Genomic DNA, 18,580 nt, shown 5'->3' with positions numbered 1-18,580 from the left:
CCAAAAAATATTTTTTTCCGAGTTCTGCTGCACCGCAAATCGGGTAGCGACAATGCTACTCACGCTTAGGAAAGGCCACAACGTCATGTGCCTCGTACGTCACTCTGCGCGCGACCGAAATGGCGGTGCCCGGTGGTGGAGATACGGGCTTTGGGAGGGTTGCCGGTGTTACTTTTACAATCCCAGGCGTTACTTCTGAAAACGAGACCGCAAAACCCGGGGAACAGCAAAAGAAAAGGCCTTGCAGGGCTTGCGTGGACTTTAAGTCTTGGATCAAAGAGCAAAGAAAACAGAGCACCGCGCAGGTTTGTCTTTCGTTTAGCGTTGAGAGGAGGGCAAAGGAAAGGAATGTTCTGTTTGCTCCCCTGAGTTGACGTTGTTTTCGGCATCACCAAGTTGTTGGTATAGTTTTATTTTTTCTGACATGCTTGATCTTTGTATCGCACAAGATTTTAGGTGTTCGCAAATTGGTGAAACCCTATCATATTTTTGAAAATATCTGGCACTATTAAAAGTTTTTATTTTAATATAATTTTCGAAAAACAGAACATTATCATGGCATTCGTATCAGTCAAACAAATAATGACATAACAGATACAACCGTTTACATTAAAATCAATATAGAGAAAAAAAAACAAAACAAAATTCCAAACAGAAAAGGAAAATGATGGGAGTCAGGTAAAAATCCGACTTTTAAAATGTATTTGAATAATAATAGCATGAGAGTCAATCAAAGGCCAAGCTTTTTTATTCTAAAATAATATAAATTAATTCTTATATTTTAGAAAAGTTTAGGACATATCCTCTAAAAGAAATTCTTCTTTTTTTTTTTTTCGTTTTCAAATTTGAGATTAAACAGAATGGAAAATAAAATACATTTACAGAATGAAGGTTGGGATTTTTCTGACAGGATAAATCTGGTAGTGTGGTATAGAATATTAAAATCCATGTCTCCTTATGCATTTTGATCCCATCCCAGGAGTAGACTAAACATCAGCACTAATGGATTAGGAGTGACTGTAACACCTACGTGAGAAACCTAAGCGAACAAAAAGCTTTTGTATCAAGCCGTTTGGCTTTGTCTTCCTTATTGTAAGATGTATTGACTTATCAAGAAATTTGTATTTAACGTTATTTCGATTATTTTAAGAAATCTTGTCAAGTAAAATTTGCTTACTCCATTAGCATATTTGCTAAATTAACGTTGCTTTGTTGTTATTTAGCAAGATAAATCTGCCAGTGGGATAAGCAAAATTTACGTTAGCAAGATATCTTAACCTAAATAAATACTAAATGTAAATTCCTTGATCAGTAAGTAAATCTCACAATAAGGAAAATAAGATTTATTGGCTTGATGTAAAAACTTTGTACTTGCTAAGATTTCATTTTTTTTTTTTTTTTTACAATTTGTCTGAGAAGCATGTAAAAGTGTTTGTCCAAAATGTTGTTATTTTAGGGCATTCCTACAACATATGGCCAAGTGGGGCCAGACGGCAGCACTCGCAGATTGAATCTGGTTTTTAAAGCTATACATTTACAAACTTAAAGCAGGTGGACACCTTCAAAAGGTTATCAGTGAGTCACTTTTGTGGCATCTGTTTGTACCCTACTGTATGTATCATACAGTATTTCTTGTGATTTTTGATTTTTTTAATACAATAATTTGTAATGTTTTGTGGTTTGAATGTACATGGAATAATGTTCTAAGCTATTAAAGTAATAAAAGAGTGGAAGAGGTATCTCATTTGAGGCAGTACAGTGTTTTCTGTGCAACCAATTAATTATTCATAAGATAATTGTTTCTGTGAGATGCACTTCTTGAATAATTCTTATTCTAATTTACTTTTGGAGTCGCTGCATCCCAATTTACCTTAGTTGTGTTTTGGTACTGAGAATTAATTCAACATGTAATACATGATATTGAATATGGATAAAATAACGGATATGCCATATCAAAAGGGAGTTGAACTTTGAAGTAAATCAATTATAATTACAAATACAGCTACAAAGATGAGTCATATTAGGTTGATTGCCAGCTTTGAAGCAGGTCTGACAGTTATAGCTTTGATATGTGAATGGTCAAAGTGATTCCGGACATGCAGGTGCGTCAGTCACAAAACCTCAGAAATATTTTTTGTGGCAAGGGGCGTTACCTCAAAAATAATGACAACATATTTCAAACATGAACACAGTGCCTCAGTATGGAGAAACAGTGGTTGGAAAATGAAGCTAAGCAACAGGGATAGTTGAACACTTCAGCTACAGGATAGTTCTTAAATGCCACAAAAGCACAGCATAACAAATTACCACATAACCGAATCAGCACCTCTGTGACCTACTTTTAGTAACAAAAAAAAAAAATTGGCATGCACTTCACAAAGATCAGAATTAGTGAAGGACTGCCATTTGGACATCCTTGTATCCAAGGCCAACCCCTAAGTGATGTATATAACATGATGTAATGAGCACAAAACTTGCACCCTTGAGCAATCAAAAAAGTAATGTTTTCTGATGTGTAATTTTTCATTTGTTTCAAGCATCCAAACAGGATTATGTTGGGAGAAAGTGAAGGGATGCCTGAAACTCACAATGTCCATTACCATCTTGTATGAATGACAAGGTCTGACAATTGCCCCGCATGATCATATAAAGTCCAAGGAATAACATCCAGGACCAGGTACACACTGTGGTGCAAACACTTTCCCTCATGAAGTTCCCCCTGTTCTAGCATGACAATGCCCCCATACACACTGCTGTACTGATTTAAGATTGATTCCATAAACAGAAATATGAATTTAAATGTTTCTAGTGATATCTGCAATAATCACATCTAAACATCATTAAATCTTTATGACAAGATCAGTGGCACAGTGGTGGAAGCAGATTGTTACCACAAAGAAATTGAGGCTTTTTTACTTGTGGAATGGTGCCACCGAATTCATGGCTTGTTATGATAGCATTCCAAGGAGGGAAGCAGTTCTCAAGGAAGGGGCTGGTCCTACTTCGTATTAGTTCTCAGTTATCATTGTGGTGTTAGGAGTTTCTGCTACTGTATTTTGACCATTTACTGTATTTCTTGGACTTTTAAATTATTTTACGTAAAAAGGCCTCCAGTGCAATTTATCACTCTCATCATTTTACCATAAATGATTACCTTTATGGAAACTACTCAAGAATGCTTCAGATAGTTGAAATAAATGTACTTATTCCTTAACCTAAGTTACACTGTTTAGATATCTATTTTAGTGCAACCACAAATGTCAGGAGTATTTAATTTAAATCACTTGATTTTGTACTGAATGAACTAAGAATTCAGTGGAAGACTGTAGGCGAAGATATGCTCTAGAGAGGAGAGGAATGAAGGTCAGTAGGAACAAGATAGTATACAAAGGTGGATGATTTTAAATACCTGTGATCAACAGTACAGTGTAACGTGGAGTGTGGAAGAGGGGTGAAGAGGAGAATACAGGCAGGGTGGAGAAACGTGTCAGGAGGGATTTGTGACAGATGGGTACCAGCAAGTGTGAAAGGGAAGGTCTACATGATGGTAGTGAGACCGGCTATGTTAAATGGGTTGGAGACGGTGGCACTGACCAAAAAACAGGAGACTGCATCTTTACCTCTGCCACCTCCAGCTCTAAGATTTGCAATGGGTTTGACAAGGCTGGACAGGATTATAAATGAGTACATTGGAGGGTCAGCTGAAAGTTGGATAATTGCGAGGCAAGATTGTGTTGGTTTGGATATGTGCAGAGCAGAGATGCTGGGTATTTTGGGAAAAGGATATTAAGGAAAGAGCTGCCAGGCAAGAGGAAAAGAGGAAGACCTAAGAGAAGTTTTATGGATGTGGTGAAAGAGGGCATGCAGGTGGTGGGTGTAATGGAGCAAGATGCAGAGGACAGGAAGATGTGGAAGACTGCTATCAACCTTCAGGAGAGGATTAGAACGAAAACCAGTAGGCACTGTAGCCTTCCAAGGTCAGATTACTGTGCAGGATTATTTTTTATTCTTAACCTTGTAATAGATGAACTGTTGTTTTCTTGCAAGGCAAAGCTCATGGGGATGTTGAACCGATAACCAGCAAGTCATCCAGCACCCTGTATGTCCCAAGCAAACTGTGTAACCTGTTAGTGTTCCAGCTGTACTATATGGTTTGATTTGTACATTTATGGAGTTATCTGTCTAATCAGTGTATGGATAGGACTACTAAATGCCCTAACTCAATGAGGCTTAAACTACATCGTAAAGAAATCTCTCTATTATAAAAAAAAATCCTGGAAAGAAACAGTAGGGCGGCGAGACGTGATCTTCACGTTAAGATCACGGAAGACACTTTAAAGACCCGCAAGACTAAAGAGATTGGCCACGGAGCATCTCACGGGGACCTTAAACATGAGACTTTGTGCCAAGAGATTGACCCAGGACCGTCTTGTGATGACGTAGAACATGTTATTCTTGCAAGACACACCCTACTTACAACCAAATAAGAGCACAGGCAGCAACACAATCAGTCGTGTTTTGGCTTTGAGCACACACAGATCCAGGGCTCTCAGCACATATAAAGCATATAAGGACAATACGTTATAAATGAAATGTAGACGACTAAGCAAACAAGGCAGCAGCGTGCAGAAAAGAGACTCAAAAGCATTGGCGAGACAAAAATGAAAAAGAATAATCTAGGTGCAAATTCAGAAAATAAGGAAAGCAATTATCAGCCCAGAACAAGTGGAATTAAAATAAAAGCACGTCCAATCCGTATTGGCGCTATACACATGCAGAGCAGGTTAGAGATTATGAAAGCAGTGGAATTCGAAAGGCTCAAAAAAAAAAAAGTTGGTGCAATACACATGTGGAGAAAGTTAAAGAATATGAAACTAGGAAAATTAGAAGGTATAAAAAAAAAAGATCGCAGTAGCGCAAACAAATGGAAATTATTACTCAAAAAAGGGAAAGTAACTACCACGGACCAGGTGTTATTGAAACAAAAGCAGGATAAAGCAAGGTCAGAAATAAAAGACAGAGTAGAAAACAAAGTAAAACATCATAAAGAGGTTAAAAAAGAAGGGGGGCAAACACATGCAGAGCAGGTTAGAGATAATGAAAACTGGAATTCAAAAGACTCAAAAAAAATGTAGGTGCGAAACACATGCAGGGCAAGATGCAGAATATGAAAACAGAAAAAAGCAACAGTGTCAAAACAAAGAAAGTAAATATCGCATTAGCGCAAAGAAAGAGAAATTACTACTCTGAGAAATAACGAAAAGGCGAATAGAGATAAAATATATGGACATAGGCGATATTTCCTCACATGCGTCTATTGGTTACTTTGCAAAAAAAAAAGTATTAACTGCTGATGATGTAGATCGTTTTGTCTGTGCTGAAATTCCAAACAGAGAAACCTATCCTGAATTATGGTACAAAGTCATTAAATACAAGTCTCTCAGACCACATTAAAAAGATTCAGCAAATTAGGACTCCAAAGATTCCAAATATTGTTTTTACAGAAGTTCTGAACTAAAAGTCAAAACTAATGAAATAGCAACAATTCAAAGAAAAAAAAATCTTAAAAGTGTGTATCCGGAAAAACAAAAACGGGGGTTGGTGAGCGAAGCGAGCAGGGGGCGAAGCCCCCTAGTAATTCTATAAAGTAAGGAAAAAAGTAAGGTAGGAAACTTTTGAAGTATCAAAATGCTTAGGGAGAAGCTCAGACATGTCTTAACCCCTTGTAGATGATTGTTGTGAAATCGCTTCAAACTGTTTCCGGCCTGAATGCAGCTGAGGTGGTGTATGTATCCTGCCAATGCTGGTTGATGCGTATTCAGTATGTACCAAAGATCGCATTGGCAGCACTGGTCACGCCATCTAGCAGTTGTAGTGAAAACTACATCTGCATACTAATTTTTTTTTTTATTTAATTGTAAATAAATGATTGTAAATATATTTAGGCAGTCTGTTTGAATTATTAATTGAATGGGTCTGCTTATTAGCTGATTAAAAAAATAATAAAATGAATGGTTTTGAATAGTAAAAAGAAGCAATAAATTCTGAGAAAAGAGAAAGAACATAATGTAGTTTTACTAAAAGCAATGCAAGTACATAACATTTGAAAATGTTTGGACAGCCAAATACAACATATGCAAATGCAGCTTAAGTGCAGAAGTATGCTGTTATGCCCCAGTGTTTTCCTGTTGACTGTATATAAGTAGGGGTGGCACAGTGATATCACTGCTGCCTTTCAGTAAGAAGACCGGGGTTTGCATGCCAGGTCCTCCCTGCATGGAATCTGCATGTTCTCCTCATTTATTCATGGGATTCCTCCCACAGTCCAAAGGCTTGCAGGTTAGGTGGATTGGCAATACTAAATTGGCCATATTGTCTGGTTGAGGTTGTGTGTGTGTGTGTGTTTGCCCTGCGATGGACTGGCACCCAGTCCAGGGTTTGTTCCTGCCTTGTGCCCTATGCTCGCTGGGATAGGCTCCAGCATCCCCTGCAACTCTGTTCAGGACTTAGTGGGTTCGAAAACTACTAACTATATGCAAGTAACGCTGGTTTGAAATTATATATACATTGATTTGGATTCTCATGGTTTTTGTTGAAGGTGTATTCCTGTTTCTTTATTCTTTACTTTTATCAACTTGAAGTTACTGCCAATTGCTTTGTTTTTACAGTTTGAATTTTTTTTTGTTAGTATGGCTTTATATCTATAGGACCCTTTTAACATCTTGTCTCTCTTACAAGATCTGTCTCTAGCTATGTGAATTAGAGGGTCAAGACCACACAAATGCCTTTGAATAACCAGGCATGCTTCCCACAGAGAAAATCTTCGGCTGCTTTGGATGAACAAAAAGACATCACAGTTGAGGAAACAATAAAGTTTATATTAGCCAAACCTACCAAGAAAGCCAGAATTGCATACACAATTCCTGTTTTCCAGAAATCAAAATATACCATTTTATAACTTTATAATCTCTAGAACGTCTTATTTTGCAAAGCCAACAAATGACATGCTTGTCTTTCACAAAATCCTCCATTTCTGTCCACACATTAGGTTAGCTAAAAGAAAGATCAAGGATAAATGGTTAATCATAGACTAATCTAAACATAGCTGTATTGTACAACACATACAGTTTAAACACGATGAGGAACAAACAAAAGTTGCATGTTTGCTTGCAACAGTGTAGGGCGCTGTATAGTTATAGTACCCTTTGTTGATCTGCATAATCTTTGTTAGTTGGCTTATGCAACTTCAGAGCCATACATTTAAGCGGAATCTCCATCTAGTTCATAAAGTAAGGTACAGAACTAATGAACATGTATTTTAGGAATATAATAGTCTGGTTTCTAGGCTCAACATAAATTATTAGGGAATACAGATGTGGAGAGGAGTTAAAACAAAGAAGAAAAATAAAAATGTAGAATTCTGCACTTAGCGCATGGCCCCATATGAAATGTATGTTTGTGTTGGCTTACTACCCACTTACTATAGTTCACTCATGAAAACTCTTTCACGTTTTGTTTTTCAGAACACCGTATCATTTAAATTTATAATGGAGTAGGCACTGATGCATTTAAAGCAAAATATTAAACCCTTCGTGCTTAAGATCTTGCAAATGTGCTTTGTTTTGTTTTAGGGGAGTCCAGCTGAAGAAAAAAATGAGCCCGTGGATTGTCCACTAGATCGGGAACAACTTGGCAGAAGTACTTGGTCTTATCTTCATACAATGGCCGCATATTATCCTGACAGTCCCACAAACAGCCAACAGCAGGACATGAAACAGTTTATTAATTTGTTTTCAAAATTCTTTCCTTGTGAAGAATGTGCTGAAGATTTAAGAGCCAGGTTTGTCTTTTTTTTTTATAGTGGCCGCACACATTAATCTTCTTATATAATACGCTACTGTGGCTGTCCATCTGTCTGTCTAGGATTTTAAATCACCTGTAGCTCATAAACCGTTTGACTTATTGACCTGAAATTTGGTACACATATACTACATGACGTCTACTATTCGCTTTTGTGGTGATGATTGACATCCAAGGATATTCCTCTTTTTGTTTTGTATTAAAAATAAAAATAAATGAGCAAACAATGAAGACTCGCTAATTTGCTTGTCTTGCAGTCTTGTATGTATGTTATCACCCAGTTGACACTTGGAACCAGCCAACTCTATTTAATTTCAAAAGCAACAGGGGCGCACGGTGGTGCTTAAACATAAAGAATGCTGGCAGTTACCTCCAGTTCGCCCTCTGGTGGTCGTTCTGAGTGTCATCTGGATGATAACATGCATACAAGACCGCAAGATGACCCCCCCACCCCCACCCCCCAAAACCAAGAAGGGGGTGGGTTAGGGCTGATTTCACCCTACAGTATTTTTAGTCGACCAATGAGAAACATGTGTACCAAGTTTCATGAAAATTGCTCCAGCCGTTCAGAAGTGATGCTGGAACATACATACACACACACACACATACATTCATTTATTTTTATATATATAATCTCTAGAATATAGATTCTAGATTCTAGATAGATATATATATATACAGTATATATAGAGAGAGAGATATAGATAGATATATACTGAAGATAGATTGTGTATAAAAATAATTTTTTACAGCTAGCAAAGCTAGGCAGGTTGTTAGCTAATATCGGAAGACCGTATTTCCTATTATAGATGCTACAACTGACAGACTTAGTATGGAGATTTTCAAGAGAATAAAAACAATAACTTATTTTCCTTACCATTTGGGGAAGCCACAAGTTATATCATAATGCAGATGGCTGTTTGAACACAGTAAAGTAAATGAACATTGTCAGTTACGTGCTCATACAGGAACAGGTGGGTATGAGGCAGGCAGTGATGCATGGAAGATGCAAGTGTACTGAGATAGACCACAAAGGGAAGATGAATTCTTGCTTCACAGTCATTATCATGTAAAAATTGTGAGCCTAGCCTCCCTTGATCACTAATGTGAAAATTGCACACTACAAATATTACATTCAGCACAGAGGCTGTACACTGCAACGGAGTCCATGCTCTTTCATCCCTCAGATAAGAAGTTAATACCCTAAGCTTGATTTGACCAAAGCATTCTGTAAATTAGGAGTTATGCTTGTCACTGGGATGCACCGTGCACAGTAAAAAAAACAGTGTCAAGGAAAATGAAGCAAAACTTAAAAAGAGCATATAAAACTAAACGGGTTCCATTATACTTCATAGTCTTTTCCAGATATTAAAGTAACAGATGCAGATGAAATACGCACATCACTGCAACATCAGCTGTCATGGGTAGAATTTAATACAAATTTAATGATCTTAAAGGACTAGTAGGCTGAAAAATAGACCAGTCCTTTTTGTAAAATAGCCATGCATCCATTTCTTAACCCAGTTATCCAGGGCAGGGTTGTGGAGAAGCTGGAGCTTGTCCAAACAAGTATCAGGCGCAAGGCAGGAACAGTCGCTGAACCAGGCACAGTCTATAGCAGGGTGAGCATACACACGCACACATTAGGGCCAGTTTAGCAATACCAGTTCACCAGTTTTAAATGTTTTTTTCGACTGTGGGGTGAAACTGGAATACACAGAGGAAACCCACAAAAACATGGGAAGAATGTGCAAACTGCACATAGGGAGCACTTGGGAGGTGAATTCTGGTCACTCTGTTGCAAGGCAGCATTGTTGTCACTGTGGTGCCCTGTTGTAAAAAATATCAGACAAATATCAAGGTGAACGAAAATTGTATTTTGTAGTTAACAAGTTTTAATAAAACAGTCCTTTAATTAAATCTGGACATATTTCTTGAATTAAATCAACCACATAGTGATATCTTTTGCAAGTCATTATAACATTACATGCCTTGTGCTAAATCCTACTAAATCCTATATTGTTGTTTTAACTAGTCAGAAAAAATGTGTAATTATATTACAACTAATGAAAACTAACATGCTTTTCTCATGGACTATGGAACTTTTAGTTAGAGAGATTTATAATTGAAATTTGAATAGTTGAAATAACAATTGTAATTATCTTTAATGTGTTTAAACTATAAATATCCTAAAGGTATATTTAATTATTCTAAACATAATTAAATATATACAGTATGTAATCTTTATTTTAATTACTCAGTTATGGTTATCTTCTAAATGTGTCATTCAGATTGTCATTGATCACAAATTGAAGGTGGTATATAAGTCAGTGGGGAAAAGTCAATCAGTTATGTATATCATGAAGTATATTATAAATACAGTCATATGGATAAGTTTGGGAACCCCTCTTAATTCTTTGGATTTTTGTTTGGCTGAGCTTTCAAAGTATTAACTTCCTTTTAATATCTGACATGCCTTATGGAAACAGTAGTATTTCAGCAGTGACATTAAGTTTATTGGATTAACAGAAAATATGCAATATGCATCATAACAAAATTAGACAGGTGCATAAATTTGGGCACCACAACAGAGATATGACATCAATACTTAGTTGGGCCTCCTTTTGCAAATACAAACCGGATTCCAAAAAAGTTGGGACACTAAACAATTTGTGAATAAAAACTGAATGCAATGATGTGGAGATGGCAAATGTCAATATTTTATTTGTAACAGAACGTAGATGACAGATCAAACTTTTAATCCGAGTAAATGTATCATTTTAAAGGAAAAATATGTTGATTCAAAATTTCACGGTGTCAACAAATCCCAAAAAAGTTGGGACAAGTAGCAATAAGAGGCTGGAAAAAGTACATTTGAGCATAACGAAGAGCTAGAAGACCAATAAACACTAATTAGGTCAATTGGCAACATGATTGGGTATAAAAAGAGCTTCTCAGAGTGGCAGTGTCTCTCAGAAGCCAAGATGGGTAGAGGATCACCAATTCCCACAATGTTGCGCAGAAAGATAGTGGAGCAATATCAGAAAGGTGTTACCCAGCGAAAAATTGCAAAGACTTTGCATCTATCATCATCAACTGTGCATAACATCATCCGAAGATTCAGAGAATCTGGAACAATCTCTGTGCGTAAGGGTCAAGGCTGTAAAACCATACTGGATGCCCGTGATCTCCGGGCCCTTAAACGACACTGCACCACAAACAGGAATGCTACTGTAAAGGAAATCACAGAATGGGCTCAGGAATACTTCCAGAAACCATTGTCAGTGAACACAATCCACCGTGCCATCCGCCGTTGCCAGCTGAAACTCTACAGTGCAAAGAAGAAGCCATTTCTAAGCAAGATCCACAAGCTCAGGCGCTGTCACTGGGCCAGGGATCATTTAAAATGGAGTGTGGCAAAATGGAAGACTGTTCTGTGGTCAGACGAGTCGCGATTCAAAGTTTTTTTTGGAAATCTGGGACGCCATGTCATCCGGACCAAAGAGGACAAGGACAACCCAAGTTGTTATCAACGCTCAGTTCAGAAGCCTGCATCTCTGATGGTATGGGGTTGCATGAGTGAGTGCGTGTGGCATGGGCAGCTTGCATGTCTGGAAAGGCACCATCAATGCAGAAAAATATATTCAGGTTCTAGAACAACATATGCTCCCATCCAGACGTCATCTCTTTCAGGGAAGACCCTGCATTTTTCAACAAGATAATGCCAGACCACATTCTGCATCAATCACAACATCATGGCTGCGTAGGAGAAGGATCCGGTACTGAAATGGCCAGTCTGCAGTCCAGATCTTTCACCTATAGAGAACATTTGGCGCATCATAAAGAGGAAGGTGCGACAAAGAAGGCCCAAGACGATTGAACAGTTAGAGGCCTGTATTAGACAAGAATGGGAGAGCATTCCTATTTCTAAACTTGAGAAACTGGTCTCCTCGGTCCCCAGACGTCTGTTGAGTGTTGTAAGAAGAAGGGGAGATGCCACACAGTGGTGAAAATGGCCTTGTCCCAACTTTTTTGGGATTTGTTGACACCATGAAATTCTGAATCAACATATTTTTCCCTTAAAATGATACATTTTCTCAGTTTAAACTTTTGTTCCGTGATTTATGTTCTATTCTGAATAAAATATTAGAAGTTGGCACCTCCACATCATTGCATTCAGTTTTTATTCACGATTTGTATAGTGTCCCAACTTTTTTGGAGTCCGGTTTATAACAGCCTCTAGACACTGTCCTCCTATAGCCTTTGATGAGTGTCTGGATTCTGGATGGAGGTATTTTTGACCATTCTTCCATACAAAATCTCTCCAGTTCAGTTAAATTTGATGGCTGCCGAGCATGGACAGCCTGCTTCAAATCATCCCATAGATTTTTGATAATATTCAAGTCAGGGGAGTGTGACGGCCATTCCAGAACATTGTACTTCTCCCTCTGCATGAATGCCTTTGTAGATTTTGAGCTGAGTTTTAGGTCATTGTCTTGTTGGAATATCCAATCCCTGCGTAATTTTAACTTTGTGGCTGATGCTTGAACATTAACCTGAAGAATCTGTTGATATTGGGTTGAATTCATCCGACCCTTGACTTTAACAAAGGCCCCAGTCCCTGAACTAGCCACACGGTCGCACAGCATGATGGAACCTCCAACAAATTTGACAGAAGGTAGCAGGTGTTTTTCTTGGAATGCGGTGTTCTTCCACCATACAAAGAACTTTTTGTTCTGATCAAATAACTCAATTTTTGTCTCATCAGTCCAAAGCACTTTGTTCCAAAATGAACTTGGCTTGTCTAAATGAGCATTTGCATACAACAAGCGACTCTGTTTGTGGTGTGAGTGCAGAAAGGGCTTCTTTCTCATCACCCTGCCATACAGATGTTCTTTGTGCAAATTGCGCTGAATTGTAGAACGATGTACAGATACACCATCTGCAGCAAGATGTTCTTGTAGGTCTTTGGAGGTGATCTGTGGGTTGTCTGTAACCATTCTCACAATCCTGTGCATATGCCGCTCCTGTATTTTTCTTGGCCTGCCAGACCTGCTGGGTTTAACAGCAACTGTGCCTTTGGCCTTCCATTTTCTGATTACATTCCTTACAGTTGAAACTGACAGTTTAAACCTCTGAGAGAGCTTTTTGCGGTCTTCCCCTAAACCATGAGACTCAACAATCTTTGTTTTCAGATCTTTTGAGAGTTGCTTTGAGGATCCCATGCTGTCTGTCACTCTTCAGAGGAGAGTCAAAGGGAAGCACAACTTGCAGCTGACCACCTTAAATACCTTTTGTCCTGATTGGACACACCTGTCTATGAAGTTCAAGACTTAATGAGCTAATCCAACCAATTTGGTGTTGCAAGTCATCAGCATTGAGCAGTGACAGGCATTCAAATCAGCAAAATCACAAGGGGACCCACATTTGTGCACAGCCAGTTTTTCACATTTGATTTAATTTCATACAACTAAATACTGCTTCACCAAAAATCTTCGTTCGGAAAACACCCTAGTACTCAGATGTTCCTAAGAAATGAAAGACATACCACTGTTATCTTTTTTTGTAAGTAGAGTAGAGTAAATTATTATGCAGGCTGAGAGGGGTTCCCAAACTTTTTCATATGACTGTATCTCTAATGAGCATTCTGAATAGTCAATATTGTTATTTTTAATTCTGAAGTTTTATTAGTCAGAGATTTGATTCAAGCTCTGACTAGTCGAAAAGATGCTTTAGATATGTTATAATTAGTCAAGTGTGGGCACTAAAATGTCAAAATATTTGCCATATGAGCATGAGTCCATTAAGAAATGAACATTTGCAGTTTACAAGCAAACCTCATGAAACTAAAAATAGTCACAATAGTTGAAAGCAATCACAGTTTTAAAAAATATAAAAATAAAAAAGGAAACAAAATGACGCACTGGACCATTGTTCAGCTCCTTCTTCCTTAAATATTTGTCACTGTCCTTGTTGTTCTGTGGTTTAAATATGTAAAATAAGTTCCTGAGAACTTCTCAAAGTTAGATTTATAGTGTTACAGTCACAGCTCAGCCTTAAGCTGCATGCAGACACCTAAGCATAATAGAAACATCCTTAGAAGAAAAGCAGCTAAGGGAATACAAGGAAACCTTCAAGCACAAAAAGTTAAGAGAGAACCACTGTCTGTACAAGCTGAGGTGGTAAACGCTGCTGCTGAAGAAGACTATTTGGAGTAGCACTGTTAAAGTATCTATCTATCTATCTATCTATCTATCTATCTATCTATCTATCTATCTATCTATCTATCTATCTATCTATCTATCTATCTATCTATCTATCTATCTATCTATCTATCTATCTATCTATCTATCTATCTATCTATCTATCTATCTATCTATCTATCTATCTATCTATCTATCTATCTATCTATCTATCCATACATACATACATACATACATACAGAAAAACATGTTAAGTAGCTCAGCTTACCAGAGCAAACTATAGTTCTTTGTCCTGTATGATTTTGTTCTGCTACCTTTCCCATAGATATGTCAGTGGCATAAAAGACCTGAACTAATAATAGCATGGGGATTTTTACATAATTCTTGGTGATAGTCCTTTATGATGAAAACCTTTAGTAGTTCTGTTGATACTGCCTGGGTTACTAGTCTGACAGGAAATCTGGCAGTTGTGAGATACCAACAATATCATGCCCTGGTTGTGATCCAGACTTGTATGCAAGTAAGACTTTATGAGTGGATCTGGGAAATGACCCATGTAATCCAGTTCAGAGTCATGGATAGCCAGAGTCCATTCCATTCCATTTAGGTACAAGGCAGGACACAGCCCTGGACAGGGCTTCAGTCCATCACAGTCTACCTAACCTTTACATATTTGAAAATGGTGGCGAAAAATACACAGACGTGGAAATAATGTGCAAACTTCATAGGAATAACAGCCAGGTGTGGGATTTGGACCTATTATGCTGGATCTGTAAGATGGAAATGCCACCCATTGTGCCACCATGCCTCCTACATCACAATCCCAAAACATAAAATTCTCAAATCATGACACCCCTAGACACAAGGTTGGAAGCAACACTAGAGAGCATACCAGTCCATCGCAGGGTCTATTCCAGCACGCACTCCTATTCAGGCCAATTTCGAATTGCCTACTAACTGAACCCACACATTTTTGGAGGAAGTGTGGAGTTTGCATGTTTTCCCTGAAACATCTGTCTGTAGTATTCAAGCCCCGGATGCCAGATCTGTGACGTGGCCACTTTTCTCACTGCTCCTCTGCCACCCTCTTCACAAACACCAATTTTTTTTCCCCACTGTAACACTCATAACTTTGTTCATCCAATGCTTTTAATTTGAGTGTGTGGGGTTTATAAATGAGCAAGTCAACATAAAATTTAATAGCTATTATGAAATATTTGTGTCCCCAAATATACAGTTCAGTGTGTTTTCTGTAGTCACTTTTAATAGTTTGCCATTCATAAACAACTCAGTCTCAAATTTTAAAATAGTGAATTGCATTTTATTCTTCTGATTTTGATCCAAAATAAACCAAGTATTAAGTCTCAGGTACATAAAGTTTAAGTACAAAAAAAAACACAAACCAGAAAGTGACACAAACTTCTTAGGTTCATAAAGTGCATAGGAAATCTGGCTGACTTGTGTTTTCTTATATACATCTCAAAGATGGTTGCTGTATTACTAAGCTTGAGGGTGAATATTTAATTTTTTAATATTTTGCATCTACCTCTGAGAAAAGTAATGCAATTATTTGTATTTATTTTTTTCAAAACGTTTTGTTTAAATTATTATTGTCCAAATAATATTTTCCAGATTAAGCTGAATCAGATTTAAATAAACATTCAAAAATGGCACAGCAAAGCAGTACATACAATCAAAATGCTGCTAACTCTCGCTTGTTTTGAGGCAGATTACACCTAACAAATCACTGGAACAGTTACCACTGTAAAGGGAGCTGCCCATGCTGTCTGCTGACCTGCTGCAGACTGAGTAGCCCGAGTTTTTAAAAATAAAAATATCTGAGTTTGGACCTGTTATTTCTTAATGAAAAGAGTGAGATATCTAATTAACATAAATTAGCACATTTTTTTTAAAAACAATTCCTATTTATATATCGTATTAAGTGCACTTACCGGCCATCTAATGGGTCACAGTGATTTTAAAAATAGTTCATTTGTTTTAAATCGATATAGTAAGCTTAGTAGAAGTGATCTTAATATTAATATTGAACATCTGTTGTAGGAAACCACACCCATTTCTTGATCTTGCCAGATAAAAACAATGAACTTTTATTTTTTTTTCTTTTATTATATTGTTTTGGGTCTTTAGGCTAAAATCAAATCAGCCAGACACCAGCAGTCGGTACAATTTCTCTCAGTGGATGTGCACTCTCCATAATGAAATCAACTTAAGATTAGGAAAACCTGAATTTGACTGTACCAAAGTGGATGAGAGATGGCGAGATGGTTGGAAGGATGGATCTTGTGACTGAGATAAATTCAATTTACTGTACAGAAAAAAAGAACCTTCGTGTCTTGTGCTTCAGACCTGCAATGATGGAAACACTACTCTGTTTCCCACTGGATGCTCCCTGTAATTTTTGTAATCTGATTTATTTTTGTACATATCTCAGATTTGTAATGAGTGGTTTTAAAATTATCAGTGCTTTCAAGTTCCAGAGTTCACCTACTGTAATTAAAACATAGGCAGCATTTCTACAAACAAGTAATGTATTTCTGTTTAGAAACATTGTATACAGTTTCTGTCTTGATTTTTTCACATATGTGACTGAAGGTCCATAGTAAAACATAACAAATGTTTTTATCATTAATTGAAATCACTTTCATTGATGTTTGCCAGGTTGGATTACAATTTCTGAAAAATCAGGTAACGGCAAAATTTGTAAAATGAATAGTTGAGTACTGTACTTTAAATGTTTCATTTACATTGTGAACAGCTGTATAGAATTTGACACCCTAAACTTACGTTGACAATATTCTGAAGCTTGTCTCTCTCTGTCTCTCTGTCTCTCTTTCTGCCTACAGTACAGTATGTATTGCATATGCGATTGTATGATTAGTGAACTTTGCCTTGAATGATTTTTTGTCTTTTTGCATTTCCCATTTAGTGAAACCTTTTATTATATAATTCAGTACTGTACAGGTCTGATTGGGTGTCTACTATTGAAGTATTACTGATACTGTATATAAAATTATTTTTATTTATATTTTTATGTTTAACCTGATGCTAATTTCAACTGTGTCTGTTTATACTGATTATAAAACTGTGAATCAGAACAACATAATTGTATGCAGTAAATGATAGAAAAAGAATAATTATGAAATTATTTAGTATATACAGTAATTATGTCAGTAGGCAATGTGGTATGGTAGGTGGTGAAAACCAATCAATACATTGTGAAGATGTGTTTAAAGTCTTTGCAGAGATTTCTTTCTGTACATTTTGTTTTTCCTGTGTATATGTAAGATGAACTGTTCAGCCATAACATTAAAATCACTGACACGAGAAGTGAATAGCATTGATTACATCATTACAATGGCACTTTTTAAAAGCTGGGATATATATGGCAGCAAGAGAACAGTCAGTTCTTGAAGGTGATGCACTGGAGGCGTGAAAAATGGGCAAGCTGAAGGACCTGAGCGACTTTTCACAAATTGTGATGTCTAGACGACTGGCTCAGGGCATCTCTAAAGCGGCAGGCCTTCTGGGGTGTTTCTGGCACTCGGTGCTTAGTACCTACCAAAAGCAATCCAAGGAAGATTAACTGGTGAACCAGCAACAGGGTCATGGGCGCACAAGATTCATTCATGTGCAAGGGGAGCAAGGGCTAGCTTGTCTGGTCTGATCCCACAGAAGAGCTACAGTGGCACAAATTGCTGAAAAACATAACGCTAGCTGTAAGAGAAAGGTGTCGGAACATATGGTGCATCACAGCTTGCTGTGGATGGGGCTGCGTAGCTACAGACCAGAGTGCCCATGCTGACCCCCACCACCAAGGTGCCTATAGTGGGCACATGAGTGTCAGAACTGGACCATGGAGCAATGGAAGAAGGTGGTCTGTTCTAATGAATCACACTTACTCTTAGGTCATGTGGACAGCTGGTGTGTGTGTCGTTTACCTGCTGAAGAGATAGCAGCAGGATGCACTATGGGAAGAAGGCAAGCTGGTAGATTGCAGTTTGATGCTCTGGGAAACCTTGGGTCTTGGCATTCACGTGGATATAACTTTGGCATGCACCACCTACCTAAAGATTGCTGTAGACCATGTACGCAGCTTCACGGCAATGGCCTCTTTTGGCAAGATAATACGCCCTGCTGTGCTGCAAAAGTTGTTCATGATTGGTTTCAGAAACATGACAAAATGTTTAGGTGTTGACTTGGCCTCCAAATTCCCCAGATCTCAATCCAATTGTACATCTGTGGGATGTGTCGGAAAAACAAGTTCGATCCATGGAGGCCCCACCTTGCACCTTTCAGGACTTGAAGGATCTTCTGCTATTGTGATACCAGATAAGACAGGACACCTTCAGAGGTCTTATGGAGTCCATGTCTCAAGGAGTCAGAGCTGTTTTGAGGGCATGAGGGGGACCTACAAAATAGGTAGGTGGTTTTAATGTTGTGGCTGATTGTTGTATATGTGTTAAGATAATTGCCAGTTCCAGATTGGTCAAGTGCCT

General features: G+C 37.8%; 1 protein-coding gene across 1 annotated transcript; it reads left to right on the top strand.

The window, feature by feature from the left end:
• Positions 1-90: 90 nt before the first annotated feature.
• On the top strand, positions 91-17,411 carry gfer (growth factor, augmenter of liver regeneration (ERV1 homolog, S. cerevisiae)). The gene is made up of 3 exons (XM_039775218.1): positions 91-305; positions 7,632-7,840; positions 16,212-17,411. Exons 1-3 carry the CDS (start codon positions 120-122, stop codon positions 16,372-16,374), a joined length of 558 nt encoding a protein of 185 aa, XP_039631152.1. The 5' UTR covers positions 91-119; the 3' UTR covers positions 16,375-17,411.
• Positions 17,412-18,580: the final 1,169 nt, after the last annotated feature.

This window comes from Polypterus senegalus, chromosome 13, assembly GCF_016835505.1.
Source record: "Polypterus senegalus isolate Bchr_013 chromosome 13, ASM1683550v1, whole genome shotgun sequence".
Classification (NCBI taxonomy): Eukaryota; Metazoa; Chordata; class Cladistia; order Polypteriformes; family Polypteridae; genus Polypterus; species Polypterus senegalus.
This window is presented reverse-complemented; position numbering and strand designations above follow the sequence as displayed.

Excerpts from the sequence above, each read along its gene's own strand:
- gfer (XM_039775218.1), top strand. The coding sequence starts at position 120 with ATGGCGGTGCCCGGTGGTGGAGATACGGGCTTTGGGAGGGTTGCCGGT. Across the intron at positions 306-7,631 it reads GAAAACAGAGCACCGCGCAG|GGGAGTCCAGCTGAAGAAAA; the intron begins GTTTGTCTTTCG and ends GTTTTGTTTTAG. Across the intron at positions 7,841-16,211 it reads GCTGAAGATTTAAGAGCCAG|GCTAAAATCAAATCAGCCAG; the intron begins GTTTGTCTTTTT and ends TTGGGTCTTTAG.